Here is a 21333-nt window from a genome sequence, read left to right on the forward strand (position 1 = left end):
TTGCTTATAGCGTCACGTGACAGACGCTCTTTGCGTTCTTCTTGCGTTTCATTGTCTCTTCGAAGAGATTTCTCCATAGCGTCACGTGACAGACGCTCTTTGCGTTCTTCTGGCGTTTCTGCTCTTCTTTCTGCAAGGTGGCTTTCGGCGTCCTTCCTTCTGCGAGCGAATGTCTCATCGACACTTTCGGAAGACCTCTTGTGACGCATTCTAAAGAGAGCATTGCATTTTTCGGTCTCCTTCTGCGCGTCAGACTGATCTAGACGATTGGTTCGCCTTCGTTCGCGAGCGAGTCGCCTTTGTCTTGAAGAGGGGGATTCCCCTGAAGTGTCTTCGTATTTGTGCGATTTTTCATTCGCAAGCGGAAGCAAAGCCTGCCGCATTGAAGAGTCGCATGCATTACTTGCCCAATAAGGCAAAAAAATCGGCGCGTGCCCACTCAAAGTGGGCGCGACAACCGATATTATCCCGTGAGGTGATTCAACCGCAAACGCATCATCAACGCGGAGCGGGATCAAGCCCACGCGATCGTTCGCAGTTCGCGAAGCGATCGATTTGCTGGTATCTGGATCGGAGAAAGGAGAAAAGCTGGTGTCATTCATTGAGAAGGTGTGTGACGTCACAATGTAGAGGTGTTCGATGTTGCAAATTACAAGTCAGCTACGCATTCGAGACTTCAGATCGCTCTCCGAGCGATCCTTCGGATCGCTCTCCGATCGATCTTTCGGATCGCTCTCCGAGCGATCTTTTCGAGCGATCCGAAGGATCGCTCGTCGATTTCCCTTGGCTCCAGTGTTGTCGAGCATAGGCCATTGATCCGGGCGTGTTCGACGGGCCGGTTGCGTCACAGATACTGTTTTGATTGTGACGTCAGAGCTGGACAATCAAAACCTTCGTTTTCCTTTGTCAGGGCATATATAGAAATAAAAATAGCTCAGTGCAATTTAAAATAGGGGTTTTTAAACATTTTTTCTGTTTGTCATAGAAAAAACGCTTTTGTCGCGCCGCAAATCGCCTTTTTTGGGGCACCGTTTTGGGCCCTATTTCGCGCATGCGCTGTACGAAAAAACGGGTTTTTAAGTTACGTCACAATGCCGAGCGTGACGAACAGACAGACAGACAGACAGACAGACAGACATACATACAGACACTTCCGGCCCTAAGATCACGTTTGAAAGAGCCTCCCTCCGTCGTTATACGGGCTCCACCCGTACAACTGTGGTGGTCGGCTCCATAATTAAAAATGCGGTACGAGCTAGCGGCGGAGCATTGACGAAAAAGCATCTCACTCTCGTGTCGGAAGTAGCGATGGAAATTTTGGATGGCTCTAGAAAGTTTGAAGACAAATTGGGCATTGCAAAGACATCCACGCACACCGTTCGTTCCTTTGACAATGACGTCCAAAAGATGGTTGCAGTACTGCTGGAAGAGGAAGTTGTCACCATGAAAAGTGACAGAACATGGATAGAATGGGATTTCGTCGATCCAAGACGAGAAGGAATCCTGAAAGTAGAGAACGGGTGGCTCCAAAACTACCTGCAGAAGAAAATTGCTAAAGAGACTGTCGAAAGCCAAAAGAGGACGGTTGATGATGTAGAAGAAGTGCAAGGGCTCTGAAAAGCATGCTACGAAAGATAATTTATTATTTAATTAATAGCCTTCGAACAATAGCTGTGTTCGCTAGCAACCATCTTTGAAGCTTTAGCCATGCAATCGTTAAGCGCAATTGAGAGAGATGAGGCGTACTTTTCATTGAGGCCAGTAGCAGCCTGAATATTGTCAACTGTACGTAGCACTGCACAGTTGTCCCGTACGTGAGACAGCAGACGATTACTAACGATGGCTTCAGCGCCGAGGCAAGACAGGCCGCTATTTTCGAACTCTCGTTCCCTCCATTCATAGAGAGACCTGTCTATGTACCAGTCGCCTGTTGAAGGTGAATTGTCGCCTTTTGATTTTCGCTTTCTCTTCAAGTTTCCGCTGGTTCGCTTTCCTCTGGCTTGCCTTGGGTAGACAAAGAGACCGTATGGATCTTCTCCTTCTTTGTTGCAGTTAGAGCAGCACGGGTGCCCAGCTTGATCCTCAGCGCTGTACGAGGATTCCAAGTATTGGCAGATTTGCTTCCTCAAGCAAGTCTTTTCCTGGAGAATTTTGTCCAAATCTGTTTTATTACTCTTCTTGCTAGAAGGCCTGTAGAGGAGGCAGGTGGCAGGACTGCCATCACGACCAGCTCGACCGAACATCTAAGGTCATTTGATTAGTTAGCTGCCGAAGCCTATGTTGTTTACTATTCTACCTGAAACATGCCCTCGACGGTATCAGGTGATCCGTAACAAACAACAATTCTGACGTCACTAATATCAATTCCCTAAATAATAAAATAACTTTGACAAGAAAAATAGATTGCAATTTATAATACTACCATTCCAAATCCGACGGTAGCAATGACGAGAACTTTGCGTCCCTCTCGAAAATCTCTTTCTGTTTGACGTCTCATTTCTGTGGTTAGGGATGAATTGCGACTTGGTCTGGATACTTTGAATGAAAGATTTCCCATATGTCCGTGGCAACATTTTTTGTTTTGACAAATATTATTGTCTTCTCTTTTCCTGAAATCAGGGATTCCATGACAGGTTGAAGAGATGCCTAGTGAATAAGAATAGAAGTGTAAGCATTAGGTACGTCAAATGAGTGATGAACCTCGTGCGTTTGACGTTGCTTCAGAAACCATATGTACAGGTTTGGTCTGTTTATAGTTGTTACGACGAAATTTGGGTTTTTCAGCCCAATTCTTTCTTCTATTGTAATCTTTGTACGTTTTGTTAGAGTTGCTGTTAGTGCCATGACCGGGCATGCAGAGACGTCTCGAAGACGTCGAAAAAATTTAAAGTCCACTCTAAAGTCATCACCCCTGTACCATTAGATGATTGTGTACAGGCATTCTAGTGAATTCTAAACTATTGCTCACCATTCTGCAACGCAGTGAGCTTCGTCGATTGCTATTAGGACGAGACGCTTAGATAGGGTCTTCATAGTCTGAAGCCATGCAGAAGGGGTGCACAGCACATTCAGGAGACAAATAAACTGAGCATGGAAACGTTATAAAGAAAAACCACAGTTATTCTAGAAACGTACAGTATTGAAAAGTCGACAAGTCTTCAGCGGTTAAGAGCTTGGCTTGTGCAACGGTAACGCAAGCTACGGCTGACGGTTTTTCAGCTTGAAAACTTGCTCGACAAAGTTGTATCTTATGGCGCTACAACAGGGTCAAAATGAATGAATGAATGAATGAATGAATGAATGAATGAATGAATGAATGATACGAATGAATGAATGAATGAATGAATGATACGAATGAATGAATGAATGAATGAATGAATGAATGAATGAATGATACGAATGAATGAATGAATGAATGAATGAATGAATGCAACTGAAAGTTGTCTTTATTGAAATCATAAGGACATAATGAAGAAATATTTTGTTCACGACGAGGACTCAGCACTTACAGCAGGTTTGATTTTTTTGCTGGAAAGTTATTAGTGATTTGATGAAACTTTATTTAGAGGGGATCCTCAAAATGTTTGCAACAGCTGCCTTTACCGAGAAGAAGGAAGATGAAGAAAAATGGCAGCAAGAGACAGACGCGTACATGCTGTTTCAAAGATTTCTAGACGACTGCGAAGGTATAAAAGAACACTTATTCTCCAATATTAAACTCTAAAATCGGGTTATCGTTTTCAGAGAGAAAGCACTACTGCAGCCTGTCCCATGTCCTGGCATTTTTCACCGGATCAAATGCAATTCCTCCTACTGGCTTTAGGCTGAAGCCCAAGTTGCATTTCAGTCATTCAGCAATTTTCCCACAGAGTTCAATATGCTTCCTAACGCTGACCTTGCCCGTTCAGAAAAAAGGTGAAGATGCGGAGGCATACGTCGAACGTTTAGTTCATGCCTTCGTCAACGTCACTCACCTTGGCCAAATTTGAATCAAACTTGTTAAACGTTTTTTGTCACTGCGCTGTGTTGCGTACATTGAAATCTTTTTGCGTTATTTCGAAATGACCAGGTTGTTCCTTTTAAAGGCTGTAATTGTGTTCGGATTTGAAAAACAGACCATTCTAAATCTGTCAGGGTTGTTGCTAATTAGGCATTAAAAGTCTGTGATTGTGTTCCGAATTGAGAAACATACTTTCAAAATTTCAATAAAGACAACTTTCAGTTGCATTCATTCGTATCATTCATTCATTCATTCATTCATTCATTCATTCGTATCATTCATTCATTCATTCATTCATTCATTCATTCATTCATTCGTATCATTCATTCATTCATTCATTCATTCATTCATTCGTATCATTCATTCATTCATTCATTCATTCATTCGTATCATTCATTCATTCATTCATTCATTCATTCATTCATTCACTCGTATCATTCATTCATTCATTCATTCATTCATTCATTCGTATCATTCATTCATTTTGACCCTGTTGTAGCGCCATAGTATCTGTCGTTGAGATCATCACTTGGCGTCTGTACCTGTTCTCTCATCAGGGCGCTAAGAGGACTAACTATAACAGCGCAGGAAGACTTTCCAAGTAAGCGAGGTGGAAGCTGGTAGCAAAGGGATTTTCCACCATTCGTTCCAAAACGAACTACCACGTCTTCCCCCTCGCTATGCTGAGGATGGCATCTAACTGCCCCGGACGAAAGTCCGAGAGCTGAAAGTCGTTCCGTAGAACGTCGCAAGCCAAGGTTGTCAGTGGCGGCTCTATTTTGAAAGACGCGGTCCTGCAAGCGAAGTGCGCTAGCGAAGAGAGGCACGAGAGCCACGAGACCTAAGCACGAGTGCACGAGAGCGATACTACTTTGGTGTTAAGACAAGTATTTAAAGAAGCACTGACCGCTGCCCCAAAGGGGGGTCCCACGTGACCTTTTCGCACCTTAGAAGTACCAGGCCCTTCTCCCCTCCCGTGTTTATACGGGAGATCAGGGAGAAGGGCCTGGCTACGCTTCTCCTCTATCTATGCTATTAGCCTCGATACTCCAGACCCTCGCGCGTTAAGGGGGTGTGGTTGGCGAAGTCGTCGAACACACATCTTCGCCAATGAACGTCTGGAGGCCGTCGATAAAGTGTTTCATTTACTGCGAGTGCATGTACCGGAAATACGGGTCAGCGAGAAATTACGTCAGTGTGTGACGTAATCGCAAGTGCTCTATTAGACTACTGTTCAGTTCCATCTCCCCAAGACCAAAATAGAACGTTCTCCTCCTCGTCCCCTCCTTCAGTCAGTCAGTCGTCGACATCAACGACAAACGTGATATAGCTCGGTATCCTTACAAGTCTTACAGCGGACGCTGCAGCAGAACTGGAAACTGCAGTGACATTTCCGCAAATTCACCTTCTGCTGCACCTTTGATCCTCGCCCGCAGCAGAGGGTGCGACAGCTTCCCTCGTGCCCGTGCTCAAGTTCGCACAAGCGACCTTTCGTGCCGACGGATCCCTCTCGAACCGACTTGCGACAGAAATTCGGCGACGGCGACAAATAGACGAGCTGATCCTCTTTCGCCTGATTCTTGAGCTTCCACTCGCTCGGACGCATCGGCCGGCCAACGTCGTTCGACGCTGTCTTAACTGGATGATTGTAGGCTTCGACGAGATTTTTCGTTATTCGCGAGAACGGCGGCAATTGCATGAAACAGGTCATGATCGTGCACGCGCCGGACATGCCGTGGCAATAGCACTTCTCCTCGCGTGACCTCTCAACGGCCTACAATAAAAAGGACTCATGAATTTCTATTAGAAAGTAAGACCTACACGCAACCGTGCAGTGTCATAGCGTAACAGGGTAGCAATCACATAAGCCTTAGAAACGAAAGGCGGTGCGCCGCAAACGAGCATTGTATTTAGATTCTATCACGCGACTGATTTTGGACCGGGAGGCAGCCACCGAAAAGGAGAATTAGGACTCACCAGTCTGCCAACTCGGTTGTTATAGATATTGATTTCCGAGTGAAAGGAGTGACTCGTCTCGGCGCCGTCCATCAGCTGGCCGGAGATTTTCACACCGAATTTGACGTCCGCACTGCACCCGTCCCAGGGACCCCTTTTAAGACCATTGTCGCACTGGCAATTGCGTATTTCCCCCTGATAGCAGGATTCGGTGACGGCGTAGGCAATGCCGGCAGATATAACAGCATGGGAAAAAGCAGTTTCCTTACAAGCTAAAAAGTACAAAAAAATTCTAAAAGACCGACTTTTTATCATAAAAACACCTCACCTTTCTTGAGTAGATTTTGTCCGAATTTCGGATTAGTCAACGAACTTCCGTCCCACTTCCGCTTTTGCAAATCAATTTTCGTCCGATTGATAGCGAGTTGAACCCCGCGAATGATGGCGGTCATGGCCGTTGGATAGTGTTGACACACGTCCCTCTGAGCGCGCCCCTTCAACGGAAAATTCTCGCACATGGCCGCCGCTTCGAGCGCGAGGGCTTCGCTCAAGTCGAATTGAATTAGCCGAAAAACGTTCACGTTCGAATCATTTGATCGATTGACAATGAGAATCGATTCGGCAAGCAAACGCGAATCGTTCCCCACGCGAGGAAGCGGTTCAGGTAGATTGTAGGCGTAGAATTCCAAAGGAATGACATCATGTCGCTTTATCTTCTTCCTCGCAAGCGCGACGTCGTCGACGCGACGTGTGCGTTGTACTTTCTTTTTGAATGCGATTCCTCCATCGTGAACGGAGACGTTGTTGTCATCGAAACGCTCAGCGTCGCTGACGCCTTTCGTTTCATTCATTAGCACCGCACTAAGGATAAAGAAAATAGGGCCCCAGAGTCTATCGCGCCTGAGTGCTATCTAAAATTTTAACACCCGCCCCCTCTAGAGCTTTGTAGCGTCTAAGTGACCGGCGGCGGCGGCGGCGTTGTCTTTTTTTTATTTCCTATCGGGACTTGTCGATTCGATTTTCGTACGCAAAGCCGCCAAAAATGCGCGAGCTTCTAGACTGTAGTTCAAAGCCGCGTCTCGATGGCTAGTTAGAATTCGTTGCCTGCTGCTAAGGTGATGTACAGGTACGCGGCAGGAGAAACGGGGACCCCTCGCGCGGTTGCATTTGACTCGAAGTCTGTCGGGGTTTTGCGTAGTGTCTCGCTCAGGGAGGAGGAGGGTCTGGTGCAATGAGCACACTTTACTGGTGTTTCGGAGCGTGTCCCGCAGCGCTCAGGGGTCTGACCTCGTGAGCGAGAGGGTCTGGCATCCAGACTAGGTTTTGCGCATTGCATGATTAACAACAACCCGGTTTTCCCCCGCGAAAGGAGGGAGTCACGGTCGATTGATAGCCTCGCGTTCGCCAGGCCCTTCTCCCCTCCCGTGGACATACGGGAGAGCAGGGAGAATCGTAGTCAATTGACGTGGCCTACGCGAACAGTCTACGGAGTACACTAGTTCCGCCTTGTACCTAATAAGACCGACGAGAAAGATTAGCGCAGTTGCTGCGATACAAGAGGAGACGTTTTTCCAATTCATAACCTAGGAATAAACCAAATGAGTTGATTTCATGACTTCTAATCGATATCCGGAGAAAACGCTAAAAGGGAGTTCAAGCGACGGATAAACGTCGGGCGGGGATTGTCGGTCGCGCTAGAGCAATGTCACGCGTGTACAGCCTATCATCGATCGCTTACAGGCAGAGACGCTTACCTACTACAGTAAAGATGAGATCGAGCGAGTCGCTTGGGGCTTTTTTTCAGGCTAGCCTATTCGCAGAAACGAGCCGTAGCGCGCGCAAACATATCACGTGATGTACGTCGCAATTTTATTGCCATCAACTACGCTGTATAAAAGGTAATCTACGCATCGCTTTACGCTGCAAAATTGTTATTATTCATGCATAAACAATTCGTCATTGCAATTATCGACGCACAGTGCAAAAAAGCAACGTTTCTTCGTTTTTAGCACGACGAGCACTCGGGCTACAGTTGCAGAGGAGCTTCAGTGGCAATTGTGGCTAAAGGGCTTCAGTGGCACGGAAGCAATGCGGCATATGGCGTACCGGTAGCAGTTTTAGTGTTGCGTGTTGCACCAAGATCTTACAGTGGCTTAGTGTCAACGTGGCATCTGTGGCAAATCCATTTGCTGCATTAAGAACTAAAGAATTTAGAGGAATTAAATGTAAACGTGGAAAAACGGGGGCTTTATGGGCAATGGGCTTTTAGTGGTCAATGGGGCTTCAGAGGCAAAAGGGCACAGTGGCAGCGTGGCATATGGCGTAGCAGTTTCGTGTCCTATTGCTGCAGTTGCACCAAGTCCTTAGAGTGGCTTCAGTGTCAACGTGGCAACTGTGGCATGTCCATTAGCTGCATGTTGCACTAAACTCCTTATAGAGTGGCTTCAATGTTGACGTGGCAAGTGGGCCACGTAGCAGTTTTATGTCTATTGGCTGTAGCACTACGTCCTTAGTGCTGCTCAATTACAAATGATGCTAATACGTGTAAAAGTACCACTGTAGTATGTGTATATGTGCTAGTGTGACACTGGCTGCGGTACTGTAGCAGTATAGTGTCGTGTCATGAATACACTGCAGCATCGGCAACGTGGCAGCGTTGCAACGTTGCAACGTGGCAACGTGGCAACGTGGCGGCGTGGCAGCGTGGCAACGTGGCAGCGTGGCAACGTGGCTACGTGGCAACGTGGCAGCGTGGCAGCGTGGCAACGTGGCAGCGTGGCAACGTGGCAGCGTGGCAGCGTGGCAGCGTGGCAACGTGGCAGCGTGGCAACGTGGCAATGTTGCAAAGTGACACCGTGGCAAACTAGAGAAGACTCAAGCAATCGTGTAAGAGTATTTGTTTGGTAGCGGCAGTAAAAATTGATTCTCGAAGTGCCTTACTCTCTTTCTCGCAGAAGAAGAAAATAAACTTCTTGAAAGGCGGAAATTGTCTCTGGGCTTGTACTTCACGATACAGGCTTTTGCACCGTAAATACAGCAGAGGTCCTTTACTGCTGATTTCAACTTTTGCAAAATCATTGCTACGTGTATTCCCGGCAGGAAGCGACGCATGCTAAACTGTAAAGCAATATGGCAATTCTGTTAGAAGAATCCCGTTCGTGCTTTCCTCAATATAGGTAAGCGCAAATGTAAGAAAGAGACAGCAGTAAAATATAAGTTCGTTCACTGCCGCTGTTGCCAAAATTTCTTTGTGGAAGCCACTTTCTCAAGGCTGCAGATGCAATATTTTCCACCTTGCGTTTCTTACGTTACATGGCGATCTTTTTTTATCGGAGTACAGCAATTTCGCGTTAAAAATCGATTGACCTTATCGGTTACAGAAGAAAAAGCAGCAAAATTTAAGGTGCAGAAGCCTGATGTAATGCAAGCCAACAAGTCGACCTGCGCTGCCGCTTTTCAAGAACTTTCTCTTGCATGCGTAAAGCAGAGCTCCTTCACTGCTGCTTTGAACTGCTGCAAAGTTTTTGTTACTATCATCACTACCAACCCTAACCCTAACCGTACTGCGAAAGCAACATTGTGATACTGTTACAAGACTCCCGATCGGACTTTGTTCGATGCGTATAGGTATGCTGCCTCACTGCCAAAGTGACACTGGCACCGTTACTTACAGGAAAACCTTGCGCAGTTTTCAAATACAGAAAGCCATCGTGTGTGGTCGCGTGGCAGTGAGGCAATCTGCCAACTTAATTAAACTGACATACAGGCAGAAAGTGATATATATTTGTAGTGATCCAAGATGCATAGGAGTCATTCGACGAAGTCGAGCGTGCAGGGCTTCTAAGCGACGGGAAGACGCAACTACATAGAACGGCGAACGAAAGAGCCAGCGACAACCCTAGAACGGCGACCGGAAAAGGCATGCAACTGAAAGGCAACGACCCTTTGGGTTCCGCCTCTTCCGATCGTTGTTTTATTAAAGTAGGGTCTTCACTGCCTCTTTCGGTCGCCAGACTAAGGTCACCAACGTAGGTTCATTGCTGCCCGCCAGCGCCTAATGTCATAATACTTTTTGCAACCGTGATAGCAAAGCATGGGGCGCTGTGGCAATATGGCAGCGTGGCAGTCAACCCAGAACGAAAGAGGCAGCGAAAAACCTAAACTTTAGCCCGGGACCGGAAAAGGCAACGGAGACCGGAAAAGGCAACTGCGGTCATACACTGTACGATAGCAACGACCCTATAGGGTTCCGCCTTTTCCGGTCATTGTTTTGTGACGAACGAAGTCCGGGTGTCATTCTTAACTGGTTCTATCTGGACAGTTCTCATCTGAAAAAGTTGAACGCAGACCCGGCAATTTATTCGTCGAGGGAAGTCGATGAGAAGGTTAATGGGAGGGCTCTCAACGACAAGCTCTTCTCCGTTCGACCAGACAAAGATAACGTTTGTTGCGTCCGAGACTTAGTGATCCTTGCACGTGAAATAGAGTTTCCTTCTTCAGGTATTCGCACTTTTGAAAATTCTTTTTCTATTATTCTTTATTTATTAGGATGTTTTCCCTCCGATGACGAGCCGGTGTCCGATGCGTTGATGAAAGCGTGTGCTGCTGTCGACGGATCGAAATGGGAAGCTCTTGCTATTGCTCTCGATATTAGCTTGAACGATCGAACGAATATTGGCGAATTCACTCGCGATAACTTCTCTCGTATGTTCAAGGTTCTTGAGCTGTGGAAGAAGCAATCAAGGTCGTCGACAGCCGGCCAGCTTCTACGTTCGTTTAGAGAGTTTTGTGGCATCAGTCGAAGAGCTATATAGAAATGAAATACAATGAACTGTATGGCCAGTAGATATTTGGGGCGTTTTCTCGCGGTCAGGGCTTCCTATTTTTATTCAACCTATGTTATGTTTTATTGATACTTTTATTTCTATTTTTCTATTGTAGGCTTTTGATTTGTTGCTGGCTTGGAGGCGTGGTCAAGTGCTAGAAGCTTGGAGGAGGGAATTTCGAAGTTTAGACGTCATCGATCGCGACGAACTTGCGCGTACGCATGCGCTCAATCAGTTGAAAGATGCACCGGCTTGAATGCAATACAGTACAAACATTCCTTCAATGTGACATCTGCGCATGCGTACGTCATGGGAACCTCTGCGACAAAAGAAGCGAGAAACGGCGTGGATCCACCTCGTCGAAGAAGCCGCCGTAGACTATCGATTAGTGATATAGTCGTTTTGAAGACTGCGACGAAAGAAGCGAAAAAGGACGTGGATCCTCTTGTAAGAAGCCGCGGTAGAGAAGTAGTCGTTTCGACGACGAACTGCTTTTCGTCGTGAAACGAACTCGAAGATTCACCAAAACGTTGTTATTGGCTGATTGTTGGCTTACAGACGCGGATCGCGATTGATCGATTAGAGACGATAATCAAGAAGAAGTGGGAAAATGAGGATGAATTGCTTAGTTTGCTTTCTACAGAAAAAGGATTTCGATCTGAGCAGGTATGGAATGGTTGCGTTTTTCATCGCCGCACACCATTGATTGTAGCCTCGCAAGCCAGGCTACATTGATTGTATTCTCATTTTTGTTAGTACCACCCTTGCTTGTCACTAATTCACTATGTGGCGGGAAGAGAGTTTGATTCGGCGGAGGAAGCCGATGATTGGCTCAGTTATGTGATTGTGCAAAAGAATCAAGACGTTGAAGAGGAATCAACAGGGGTATGAATACGTTTTGTATTGATAAATTAACTGATGCGTGGATGCAGCTTGGACTCCGCCCACTTCACTGTGCCTGCAAGTGGGGAAATATTTTTGGCGTTGAATGGCTCATCACTCACGGTGCATATTTCAAACTTAGAGACCCCGTATGACTTGGAATTAATTTCATATGGTTTCACTTATCACTCTTTTTAGAATGGACTTGTCCCGTATTCTTATGCCAGTGCAAGTTCCGTTGACTCAATGAAGAAAATGGTCTATCTCGAAGAATATGGATATATTTTGTCACCAGATGATATTGTAACAGAATTGATGTCAGCTCTCTGGTAACAATAACTTTTGATTTATAGGCTGGGGCAGCTGATAATCAGTTTTCGTCATCTGAAAAAGCAAATGAGATTTTTAATTATTTTGTCAATGAAAAGGGATTAAGTGTCAACGCTACTAATCACGTGATATATAATGTGGTTTTGTTAGCTACATGTGCAATATTTGTAATAGAGATGGGAGACTCCTCTGCATCGTGCCTGCTCCAATGGAAGCATTTATGGAGTAAAGTGGCTCATGGAACACCACGCTGATATCAATAGCGTCGACATGGTTAGAAGATTTCACTTGTGATACTTTTATTCTTATTTCATTTTCAGTTTGGCAAAACGCCTTTTATGTCTGCGTGTGCAAGTTCCATCAATCGTTCAGCGAAAGTTCGCTACTTGGATGAAAAAGGAGCAGTCTGTCAAGCAAAAGATCACGTGAGATGTTGTTTATTTTCTACAAATTCAATCAACAAATCGCCGTCTTTTTTATTCAGGAAGGGAAGACCGCTTTGTTTTATGCCATTGAACCATCAAAGTGTGAAGATGACGAAGTGAAAGATGTTCTTCGATACCTTGTCATTGAAAAAGGCATTGATATCAATTCTGTTGATGAGGTCGCATTCCTACGATATTTCGCATTTTCGTTTCGCGATTTTATTTTTAGAAGGGAATGACACCCTTATTGAACGCATGTCGTTATCATCGTTCTTTCTTTATCATTCAGCAACTAATTGAATTAGGAGCTGATGTTTCTCTCAGAGATCATTGGGTTAGTCAGAATTCTCATTCCTCACTCGTTCTCTATTCAATTCTTTGTAGAATGAACAAAATGCATTGCATATGGTTGCAAAATACTATTACAGCGTAGACGCATCAGTTATTGATCTATTGATTAAGAAGGGTTGTGACGTCACGTGTCAAGACAAGGTGACGTGTTCTCATTCCTAATTGAAAATAATTTATAAACGTGATTTTCAGGACGGAAAGACACCTTATGAGGTGGCATGGAAGGGTGAGATGAGAGCTCTCCTTCGACAGCATTACGTACGTCATCAATTTAATTCAGTTTCCGTGTGTAATTATTTTAATAGGACGCCGCTCGATTTTCCGTTCTTCGCCGAGAAACCGTTCGTCCAGATTCAATTAAATTCTGCGTAGTTGGCAGCGAAATGGCGGGAAAAACGACGTACGTAAATTCTCTTCTTCAACTCAATGAACCCCCACCAAAAGATGAAGATCGCACACCGGGTGTTGATATCCATAATTGCGATAATGGGGAAGTTGGCAAAGGATCGTGGTGGGACTTTGGTGCCCAACCCACATTCCACAGTGCACACGGTCTCTTCTTTCGCCAATCAAATACAATATTCAATCTCGTCCTTCCAATTCGAGGAAAGATTTCATCAGAAACGATTCGTCGCCTTTTAGAAGAAGGACAATATTGGTGTGCGTTCACGAAGGCTTCAATGAGAACGCTTTCTTCTGACGAAAAATCGCGCATTCGTCTTGTCGTCATCTTCAATCTCATTGGTTTCAATGAGAAGGCGGGAGTCAAAGTGCGCTTTGAGCTGGAACAAGTCGCGAAACGTCTTCAAGATAAATTCGAAGACACAGTTAAAGTTTTACACGTGATCGAAATAGATTGCAGCAAGAGCCAATCAGATCGCATGAAGGACTGCCGAGAAAAACTGAAAAGAATTCGCGAAGAAATGCTCAAGGTAAATAGCGGAGAAGTCACTTTGTTCACTTTAGTGATTTCTGTCCACAGACAGCTGATGATGTTCCCAAACTGTGCCACGCTATTGAAGAGTATATCTCTCTTCCCGACGAGAAGAGAAAGAGTCCATTGGCCTATTTTCTGACGAGGGACGAATTCGAGAAGTGGGTCGCTGAAGAGGTCGGCATCACTTTGGACGGAGACGAGAAAGAAGTCGCCGTCGAATATCTCGAGTCATCCGGAATACAGTACTGTAGGCTTGCGCGTGGGCATGCGCTCTATCATTTTGGAAGATGCACCGGCTCGAACATGCAGAACGTCGTCGCTCCGCCTCTAGCTTAGTCTCAAGGCAAGGCGAATGAAAAGAGCGTCTGCAAAACGATGAGAATTATTGACTAGAGTCGAGAGCGAGCAATTGGCTTCGAAACGAGCCAAAATCGAATCGCCCTTCGCTCGCGTTCACTCGCAAACGTCGGAAAACATCGAAACAGAGTGCGCAATCGGTCAACTTTTATTCGAGAACACAATCGGCGACATTTCGTCGTACGATTCCATCGATTTGGCGTCGAACGAAGAAACCGGAGCAGAGTTACGGCTCCACAATGCGTCCATTGTTACGGCACTCCCTGTAATCGCCTTCGACGACGAATCGACGACAAACGACGTCGTTTCAGCGATATGCTGGCTCGAACATCAAAACATCATCCAACTAAAAATCGAAGCGAATCGAAATAACATCGTTTTCGTCGACGTTTTGCTAAATCGAAAAGAATTGAATTTGAAAAGGAGAGTCATTCACGAAAAATTCCAACTCGTAATTTTTCATTTCATGCCAGATCTGACGTCAAATTGTAAGTAAATTCAATCAAAAAATCGTAGCTAAAAGTTTTCCTTAGTTTACGAATCGCCACATTTGGTTGCCCCGGGCGACGTGGATGGATTATACGAAATAGTCCTATCCAATCAGGAAACGCGTAAAATTCCCAATGACGCTCTTGTCCCCGCGGAATTGATACCAACGTTGAGATCATATCAAAAGCAAGCGTTGGAATGGATGCTAGAGAGAGAGCAAAAAGAATCAAAAAGTAGCTAAGAAACACTTATATATTAATAGTCTCCTTTACTCTATATCAGCCTTCTTCCCACACTGAAAAATTCTCGGCAGGACCCTGCTTGTCTTAGACGATTTTTAAAATTATCTTAGACGATTTTCAAAAATTGTCTTCGGTTGGCCAATATCTTTTAATTTACAGGAGAGAAGAGTTAGCTAGCCCCCTGTAACTTCGCTGTAGTTTGTTACAGGAGAGACCCGTTGGCTAACCCCTGTAATTTCGCTGTAGTTTATTACAGGAGAGACCCGGATTGAACTTGAACGTTGATTTTTCTGCCTCATTTGCTACTTAGCATCGAAAAATTCTTGGCCATTTGGCTCCTGTATATTGCTTGCTGATGGATCGGACAGGCAGACGCATTTTTACTGTGAAAAACGTCCTAGATCATTTGCTATATTATAATTAATATACATATTCTAGTGTGCTGATGATAACCGAAGATTTGGTCATCAACGGACGGCCGTCTATTGATGACGCTACGGGGTCACCAGTCAGTGATCGCTGATATATCTGATTCCCCGAACACCAGGGCGCGCGCGGGCGAAGCCCGCGCGCGCCCTGGTGTGAGGGGCTCTCAAACGTGATCGCCCAAAAACCAAAGTGTTTGTCTGTCGGTATACACTGACGTCACAATCGCACTTAGACCAATCACGCACACAGGTGCCTTTATGACATCCACGTTCATTGTGATGTCATACTCTCCCGTATTTTGAACAAAATGTACATAAAATTGCGACGTCACAGTAGATAGGAACCCCGGATTGTTATACAGGCTACATCATTGAGGATAAATACTATTAAACATAACGGGCACATGGCAATGAGCTTTATCAGTAACGTTCATAAAGGGAACGCTGTAAAGGAGCACGTTGGGTTTGTCGCGCTCGCAGCACGCAAACCCAACTGCGAGCTGATAATGGGCCTCGTGACACGATCACCCAAAGGGGCAGAGGTTAGGGTTAGGAGAGGTATAGCTCTGTGTCACGCTTACGTAAGAGGCCAAATTGTAGGCTTTTACGGAAAATAAAGCATGCCAACTCACGTGGTTAGGCAGTGCGATGCAAATTATGCAAAAAGGCTTTACAAAATATTAGAGTAATAAGAATGTGCTGGGGGTGTTCGGGGATCCCATGATGGCTCACGAAAGGCCATCATTATCTAGTATATCTGTCAATGACGAGAACACCCTAGTGGAGGACTTGACAAAGTAAGAAGAAAGAATAATGTGACTGTCTCGATTCATTGCTTTGAAACAGACAGTTCGGGTGTGTGATCTAAAGAATGGAAGCCCAGTAGCCGTACTCCACGGCCACACAGGTGGAATTACATCGGTTGAATTTTGCCCAACGCCTATCGACGAAGCAAAGTAATACACACATATGAGACTTGGTATTGATTTTGTTGTATGAGACCGTCTGTTAGATGCCTGATATGGACGGGAAAAGACGGCGGCGCTCTTTGCATCTGGCATTGGGATTCACTCTTCGTCTTCCGGCTCGGCGGCCGCGGCGGCGCGAACACGCCGAATGACTAAAACGCGGCGTCTAGTTTCTGCAAAACTGTAGAGTCCCTTATTTCCCGCAATATTTCCCGCTACGTAGCCTATACACTGCGTACCTTGCGCAGAAGTACGCACTCGGCAATCCGGGCTCGATCGACAACGCGGGCTTCCAGAAGCATTCTCGCAGCCCTCGCAGCCCCATATCGCCTATAGATTGCCGAAAAACGCTCGATGATGACCTCCGGTGACGAAGCACCCGAAGTAAGCGTTCACGCACTCCCAAACCCGCCTGACGAACCTTCATCTCCTTCGTCGAACAGTGCCCCCTCTGCATGGAGCCATTGGAGATAGACGACATCAATTTCTATCCGTGCACGTGCGGTTATCAAGTTAGTCCTTCGAAAATTGAAAGGAGAAGGGGCAAAAGCGCGTTTTCAGGTGTGCAGATTTTGCTGGCATCGAATACGCACGAACGAGAACGGATTGTGCCCGGCATGTCGAAGAGTAAAATATTATTCAAATATTCCTTAGCTGATTCATCAATTAATTACAATGATTTAGCTTTATCCCGAGAATCCCGCTGAATACATTCCCTTGACAACTGAACGGTATTCTGACGTCATAGCATGCGCATCTTCGCGCGATGGCACAACTTTTTTAGAGTTCAAAAATCTCGAAAGCAATGGAGTCAGGAAAAGAAACGGCAGACGGTCGAAAATCGAAAACATTTGGAGGGCGTGAGAGTCATTCGACTGAATTTGGTCTTCATTATCGGTCTTCCGCCGCGCGTGGCCGATCCGGACGTGCTGAAGCGGTACGAATATTGCGGAAAATTTGGAAAAATTCGAAACATCACAGTTAATTCGACGGAATACCCACCACCACAAGTAGGGCCACAAGAATTATCTTTTGATTTATTGCAATTGTCTGATGTAAGGGCCCAAGTCTAAATGCATATGTCACGTACGCAAGAAAGGAGGTAAGATGGAAGAATTGGACGTTTTTAAATAGATTCTAGTTGAATTATACTATAGGATGCTGCTAAAGCGATTAAAGCAATTAATGATACATTTATCAACGGTTATCATTTAAGAGTGTCGTTTGGAACGTCGAAATATTGCTCTAATTTTCTAAAGTGTCGACCCTGTTTTAAGCACGTGAGACAACCTGCAGCGTTCAAAAACAATCGTGTATTTATGACGTTCATATTTCTGCGTATAGGATTGCATGTTTCTTCACGAACTAGGAGATGACGAGGCGAGTTTCACCAAAAAAGAAATACAGAAGGGGTGGGTATCATGACAGGAGTAGAAGTCTTCTTCTTATCTTAGCGTCACGGACTGTATTTGTATTTAGTAAGCACGTTGCATTCGAAGCAGTGGCTCTCGCTCATTTAGCCGGCTCAAACAAGTAAGCATCTCCATATCTATATGTATCTATATTAGTATTTCCCCTTAGGCCTCGCGAACTGGTAACGATATCTTTTTTTTGATTTGCCTTGGTTTTTTTATATTTCTACCTCTCTAGACGGGAAACCCCGCCTTACAGTCCAACGCGCGCAAGATCAAGCGGTAGATATAGACGCATTGTAACGTCACGCAACGATCTATTTTGAATTTTTTTTCTGCATACTGTACACAGTGAACCCGTCGTAGAAACAAAGCCAGACGAAATGACGTCAAATATCAAAGCGAAGCGGGAATCTCCTCATGCCAAAGAGCCAACGGAAACGCACGAGAATCCTCTAATAGAGCCCTTGAATATGCATCAAATATTTAACGATATGGCTCGCTTATCCATGGCATTTAATCTCAATGCGTATCCGCACCCCGTTTCAATGGGCAGCAGTGCTGGAACGCTGGGAAGTTTGACGGCGACAGCCCATCAAGGACACGTGGCACAGCGGAGCGTCTGGCAGGAAGGCGCATCCGAAGAGGAAGAAGAAGAGAAATTGCTCAGAGAAGCGATGAATAGCGCTATCGTTGACACTGGAGTTGAATTGCCAGAAGCGTTGCGGAAGAAAAGTGATATAGAAGGTGGGAGCTTCCCTTTAGGAAATTTCCTTTGTAGTAGTCTCGTATTATTATTATTAGAGAGCAGCGGCTCAAGTAAAGAGCCTGGAAGGTCTGTATTGAGCACGTAGTATAGATAGGCATTAATTAATATGCATGTATATAGCGTGGGGATTGGGAGGCTTCTTGGACAAAGTTGGGCTGTGTCTATTCAATCCGAATGGACTCTCCTCGACGAGGAGACGACCAATGAGGACGATTTGGGTTGGGACGAGTCACGAGAATTTTATGACCTATTTTGTCAATAAATATTTTTAGAATTTGAGGTCGCTTCGAGGCAGTTTGCGCAGATTATGAACGAGGAATTGCGCGATGTGGCTCAGCAGAGCGTCTGGCAGGAAGGCGCATCCGAAGAGGAAGAAGAAGACAAATTGCTCAGAGAAGCGATGAATAGCGCTATCGTAGACACTGGAGTTGAATTGCCGGAAGCGTTGTGGAAGAAAATTGATACAGAAGGTGGGAGCTTCCCTTTAGGAAATTTCCTTTGTAGCAGTCTCGTATTATTATTATTAGAGAGCAGCAGCTCAAGTAAAGAGCCTGGAAGGTCTGTATTGAGCACGTAGTATAGATAGGCATTAATTAATATGCATTTATATAGCGTGGGGAGTGGGAGGCCTCTTGGAGAAAGTTGGGCTCCGTCTACTCAATCCGAATGGCCTCTCCTCGACGAGGAGACGACCAATGAGGACGATTTGGGTTGGGACGAGTCACGAGAATTTTATGACCTATTTTGTCAATAAATATTTTTAGAATTTGAGGTCAAATCGAGGCAGTTGGAGAAGATTATGGACGAGGAATTGCGCGAGGTGGCTCAGCAGCTCGACAGTGACGCCGAAAAGAGCGCCAATGAGGCCTTATCACCCGACGGGCAGGATTTAGAGACTACCGATTCCCTTTACTGGCTCCAAGAGAAACAGTCGGAAACCAAGGGAGAAAGTTCTGTGAATGCAGACGGTAATCGGCAAAAAGGATTGTTGCCGAATGTGAATATCAATTTCGCAAGTAAAGTCTGGTCGAAAAGTGTGTACAGTGGTCTTCATAACTTGATGTCTTGCAGACAGTGTACGACCTCAACACGTCGCCGTAACGTCGGCAAACAGCGATGTTTTCGTCACTCAATCTTCGCGAATGCCCCAAGGACTGCTTATGCAAGGTGAGCAACACCAAATCCCTATTATAAGACGTTTACGTACCGTAGAAAGATTATAAGACCTAGCCGATTTCGTTTCTCATATATTTCCTCTATGTAGGCTCCCCTCCACCTCCTCCACCTCCTCCTCTTCCGCCGCCGACGTCTCGTTCTGTTCCTTTGGGCGCGATGCCCGGTCTTCCAGCGCAGCAGTACGTCTGGACAGAATTCACGTCGACCCAGCCGTTCTACGTCCGACCGGCGGAGGTTCAGGTAGACCCGCGTAACGTCATAGCGCTCCTCGACGATGACCATTTCTATCTAAGCAGATTATTCCGGCGTATACGAATCCTCAAAACGACGCTCCCCCACCGCCCCCTCCTCCTCTTCCACCCCAAATGCCAATGGGCTATCCACTCTACGGACCGCTGCTGGCTCCCTTTCCCTGTCTACCTCCGCCTGTCCCGTTTTCCGTTCATCTCGTGGCTCGACCGTCGCCGGCGTTTCGCGGGCATTTCGCGGGCCGCCCGGTATTGCGATTGGAAGAGTGCCCCAGCGCGCCCCGCCTGCGTCAAATCGACGGACAACCTTCGGAGGACGCATAAGGATATGCACGCAGGCATATTAAAAAGGTACGTACTTTGTGAGGGAACGCGCGAACGGCACGAAGCCGAACGCGTTGTAGACGATCTCTTTGATCGACGCAGATAGACAGGCAATCTGAACGGGCCCTTGTATCCCAACTGACGGCAGAAGAGGCGAGCGCTGATTGAGTTCCAAATCCAATTATAGTTGCAAATTACTCCCTAGCTGCCATTGTGAAAAACTTCGACAATTCCGGCGTAATCGAAAGACGATCCGGTAAGTCGAACCGTTGTTAGAGGCAGGACTACGACGTCGTCAGTTGCTATTAATACTTTAGTTTAAGAAACAATAGCTAATGTTGTCGGAACGTATGGTATTAAGACCTATAATACAATACACCGCGTGTAAGAGGATCTTGGAAAGAGGCTAACGTACTGTACCAGCACTTTGGCTGCACCAGCCGGAGGAGTGACGTTGTGAGGAACAACTATCTTATGTGTAGCTACAGACCTATAGCAATACGTACCACAAACGGCTCCGGCTGATTCTTGCGCTGTACACCGTTTTTCATGCCATCCATCGAAAGCGCAGTCTTCTACGCGTTTCTCTGCTCCGGAGCATCTCACATTATTCATCCACGAAGGTTGATTGCCACGTCCGTAATAGCTCTTGGTTATAAGAAACGCGCGCGTGACCTATTGTAACGTCATAATACATGCGTGACTCGGCACGCCCCCCTCCACGTCCGTTTGAACTCTCTTAAGTAATTCCCCGATTTCTCGAAATCCAAAAGCTCGAGAGCAAGTGAATAATTTTGGCAAGGTTGCAAAATGTCTTTTCAACATTCTCGAAACGATGATGTCCTATAGACGATTTCGACCCGTTTCTCTACAGCACCCCATCACCGTGACTTTGTGCAATTGTTATGATCGTTCTAGAGGTTTTCAGAACCCCAAAGTTCATTCAAATTGTTGACAATATACCTCAAAGTGCAACTGTATTGCCCAAAATCATTACTGGTTTCTAACCGTCAAAATCGAGACGATTTTCTGCTAAGCACCTCTATTGACAAATTGCAAAATTGCCTTTAATCTGGTGATTAGGAATGACAGACGATCTTGGGCAGGACAGTTGCACTTTGACGTTTATAGTCTAATATTGGAATAGACTTTGGGGATCTAAAATCCTTTCAAACAATCATAACAATTGCACAAAGTCGCGTGCTGAAGAGAA

At 45.7% G+C, this 21333-nt stretch overlaps 2 protein-coding genes and 1 long non-coding RNA gene across 11 annotated transcripts; 1 reads left to right on the forward strand and 2 right to left on the reverse strand.

The window, feature by feature from the left end:
- Window positions 1-5149: 5149 nt before the first annotated feature.
- Window positions 5150-7784, reverse strand: LOC136187990 (protein Wnt-7b-like). 3 transcript variants are annotated; one of them, XM_065975696.1, is made up of 5 exons: window positions 7711-7777; window positions 7469-7650; window positions 6285-6817; window positions 5978-6228; window positions 5150-5774 (listed from the first exon to the last, which is right to left on the reverse strand). In XM_065975696.1, the coding sequence occupies exons 2-5, from the start codon at window positions 7534-7536 to the stop codon at window positions 5310-5312; spliced, it is 1317 nt and encodes a 438-aa protein (XP_065831768.1). In that variant the 5' UTR covers window positions 7537-7650; window positions 7711-7777; the 3' UTR covers window positions 5150-5309. The 3 variants fall into 3 exon arrangements, with proteins under 3 accessions (XP_065831768.1, XP_065831769.1, XP_065831766.1); XM_065975697.1 differs by having other exon boundaries at window positions 7469-7539; window positions 7695-7759; XM_065975694.1 differs by having other exon boundaries at window positions 5151-5774; window positions 7469-7539; window positions 7711-7784.
- A 3306-nt stretch (window positions 7785-11090) lies between these two features.
- On the forward strand, window positions 11091-20477 carry LOC136188141 (uncharacterized). 7 transcript variants are annotated; one of them, XR_010670137.1, is made up of 29 exons: window positions 14043-14552; window positions 14598-14786; window positions 15042-15180; window positions 15234-15303; window positions 15976-16020; window positions 16070-16179; window positions 16236-16575; window positions 16635-16703; window positions 16753-16818; window positions 16876-16922; window positions 16976-17201; window positions 17252-17293; window positions 17349-17471; window positions 17536-17603; window positions 17671-17724; window positions 17773-17785; window positions 17842-17885; window positions 17956-18350; window positions 18408-18438; window positions 18493-18590; window positions 18645-18842; window positions 18900-18930; window positions 18985-19082; window positions 19137-19388; window positions 19444-19539; window positions 19637-19788; window positions 19842-20147; window positions 20201-20273; window positions 20326-20477. XR_010670137.1 is itself a non-coding variant. In XM_065975872.1 (28 exons), exons 8-28 carry the CDS (start codon window positions 16546-16548, stop codon window positions 20118-20120), a joined length of 2412 nt encoding a protein of 803 aa, XP_065831944.1. In that variant the 5' UTR covers window positions 14043-14552; window positions 14598-14786; window positions 15042-15180; window positions 15234-15303; window positions 15976-16020; window positions 16070-16179; window positions 16236-16374; window positions 16440-16545; the 3' UTR covers window positions 20121-20475. The 7 variants fall into 7 exon arrangements, 3 of the variants coding, with proteins under 3 accessions (XP_065831944.1, XP_065831945.1, XP_065831946.1); XR_010670138.1 differs by having other exon boundaries at window positions 20223-20273; XR_010670136.1 differs by having other exon boundaries at window positions 19842-20273.
- On the reverse strand, window positions 19928-20772 carry LOC136188143 (uncharacterized). Its single transcript, XR_010670140.1, has 3 exons — window positions 20627-20772; window positions 20156-20422; window positions 19928-20103 (listed from the first exon to the last, which is right to left on the reverse strand). It is a non-coding gene; the product is annotated as an uncharacterized lncRNA (long non-coding RNA).
- Window positions 20773-21333: the final 561 nt, after the last annotated feature.

The sequence above is a fragment of the Oscarella lobularis genome, chromosome 6 (genome assembly GCF_947507565.1).
Source record: "Oscarella lobularis chromosome 6, ooOscLobu1.1, whole genome shotgun sequence".
In the NCBI taxonomy this organism is placed as follows: Eukaryota; Metazoa; Porifera; class Homoscleromorpha; order Homosclerophorida; family Oscarellidae; genus Oscarella; species Oscarella lobularis.

Bases quoted from the DNA above. Each gene is read 5' to 3' on its own strand.
- LOC136187990 (XM_065975696.1), bottom strand. From the start codon at position 7,536: ATGAATTGGAAAAACGTCTCCTCTTGTATCGCAGCAACTGCGCTAATC. The intron at 6,818-7,468 runs GTACAAGGCGGA...CTTTATCCTTAG, and splicing joins TTTCTCGTCGGTCTTATTAG to TGCGGTGCTAATGAATGAAA. The intron at 6,229-6,284 runs GTGAGGTGTTTT...TGTACTTTTTAG, and splicing joins ACAAAATCTACTCAAGAAAG to CTTGTAAGGAAACTGCTTTT.
- LOC136188141 (XM_065975872.1), top strand. From the start codon at position 16,546: ATGATGACCTCCGGTGACGAAGCACCCGAA. The intron at 18,351-18,407 runs GTGGGAGCTTCC...TATTATTATTAG, and splicing joins GAAGAAAAGTGATATAGAAG to AGAGCAGCGGCTCAAGTAAA. The intron at 19,389-19,443 runs GTAAAGTCTGGT...GATGTCTTGCAG, and splicing joins TGTGAATATCAATTTCGCAA to ACAGTGTACGACCTCAACAC.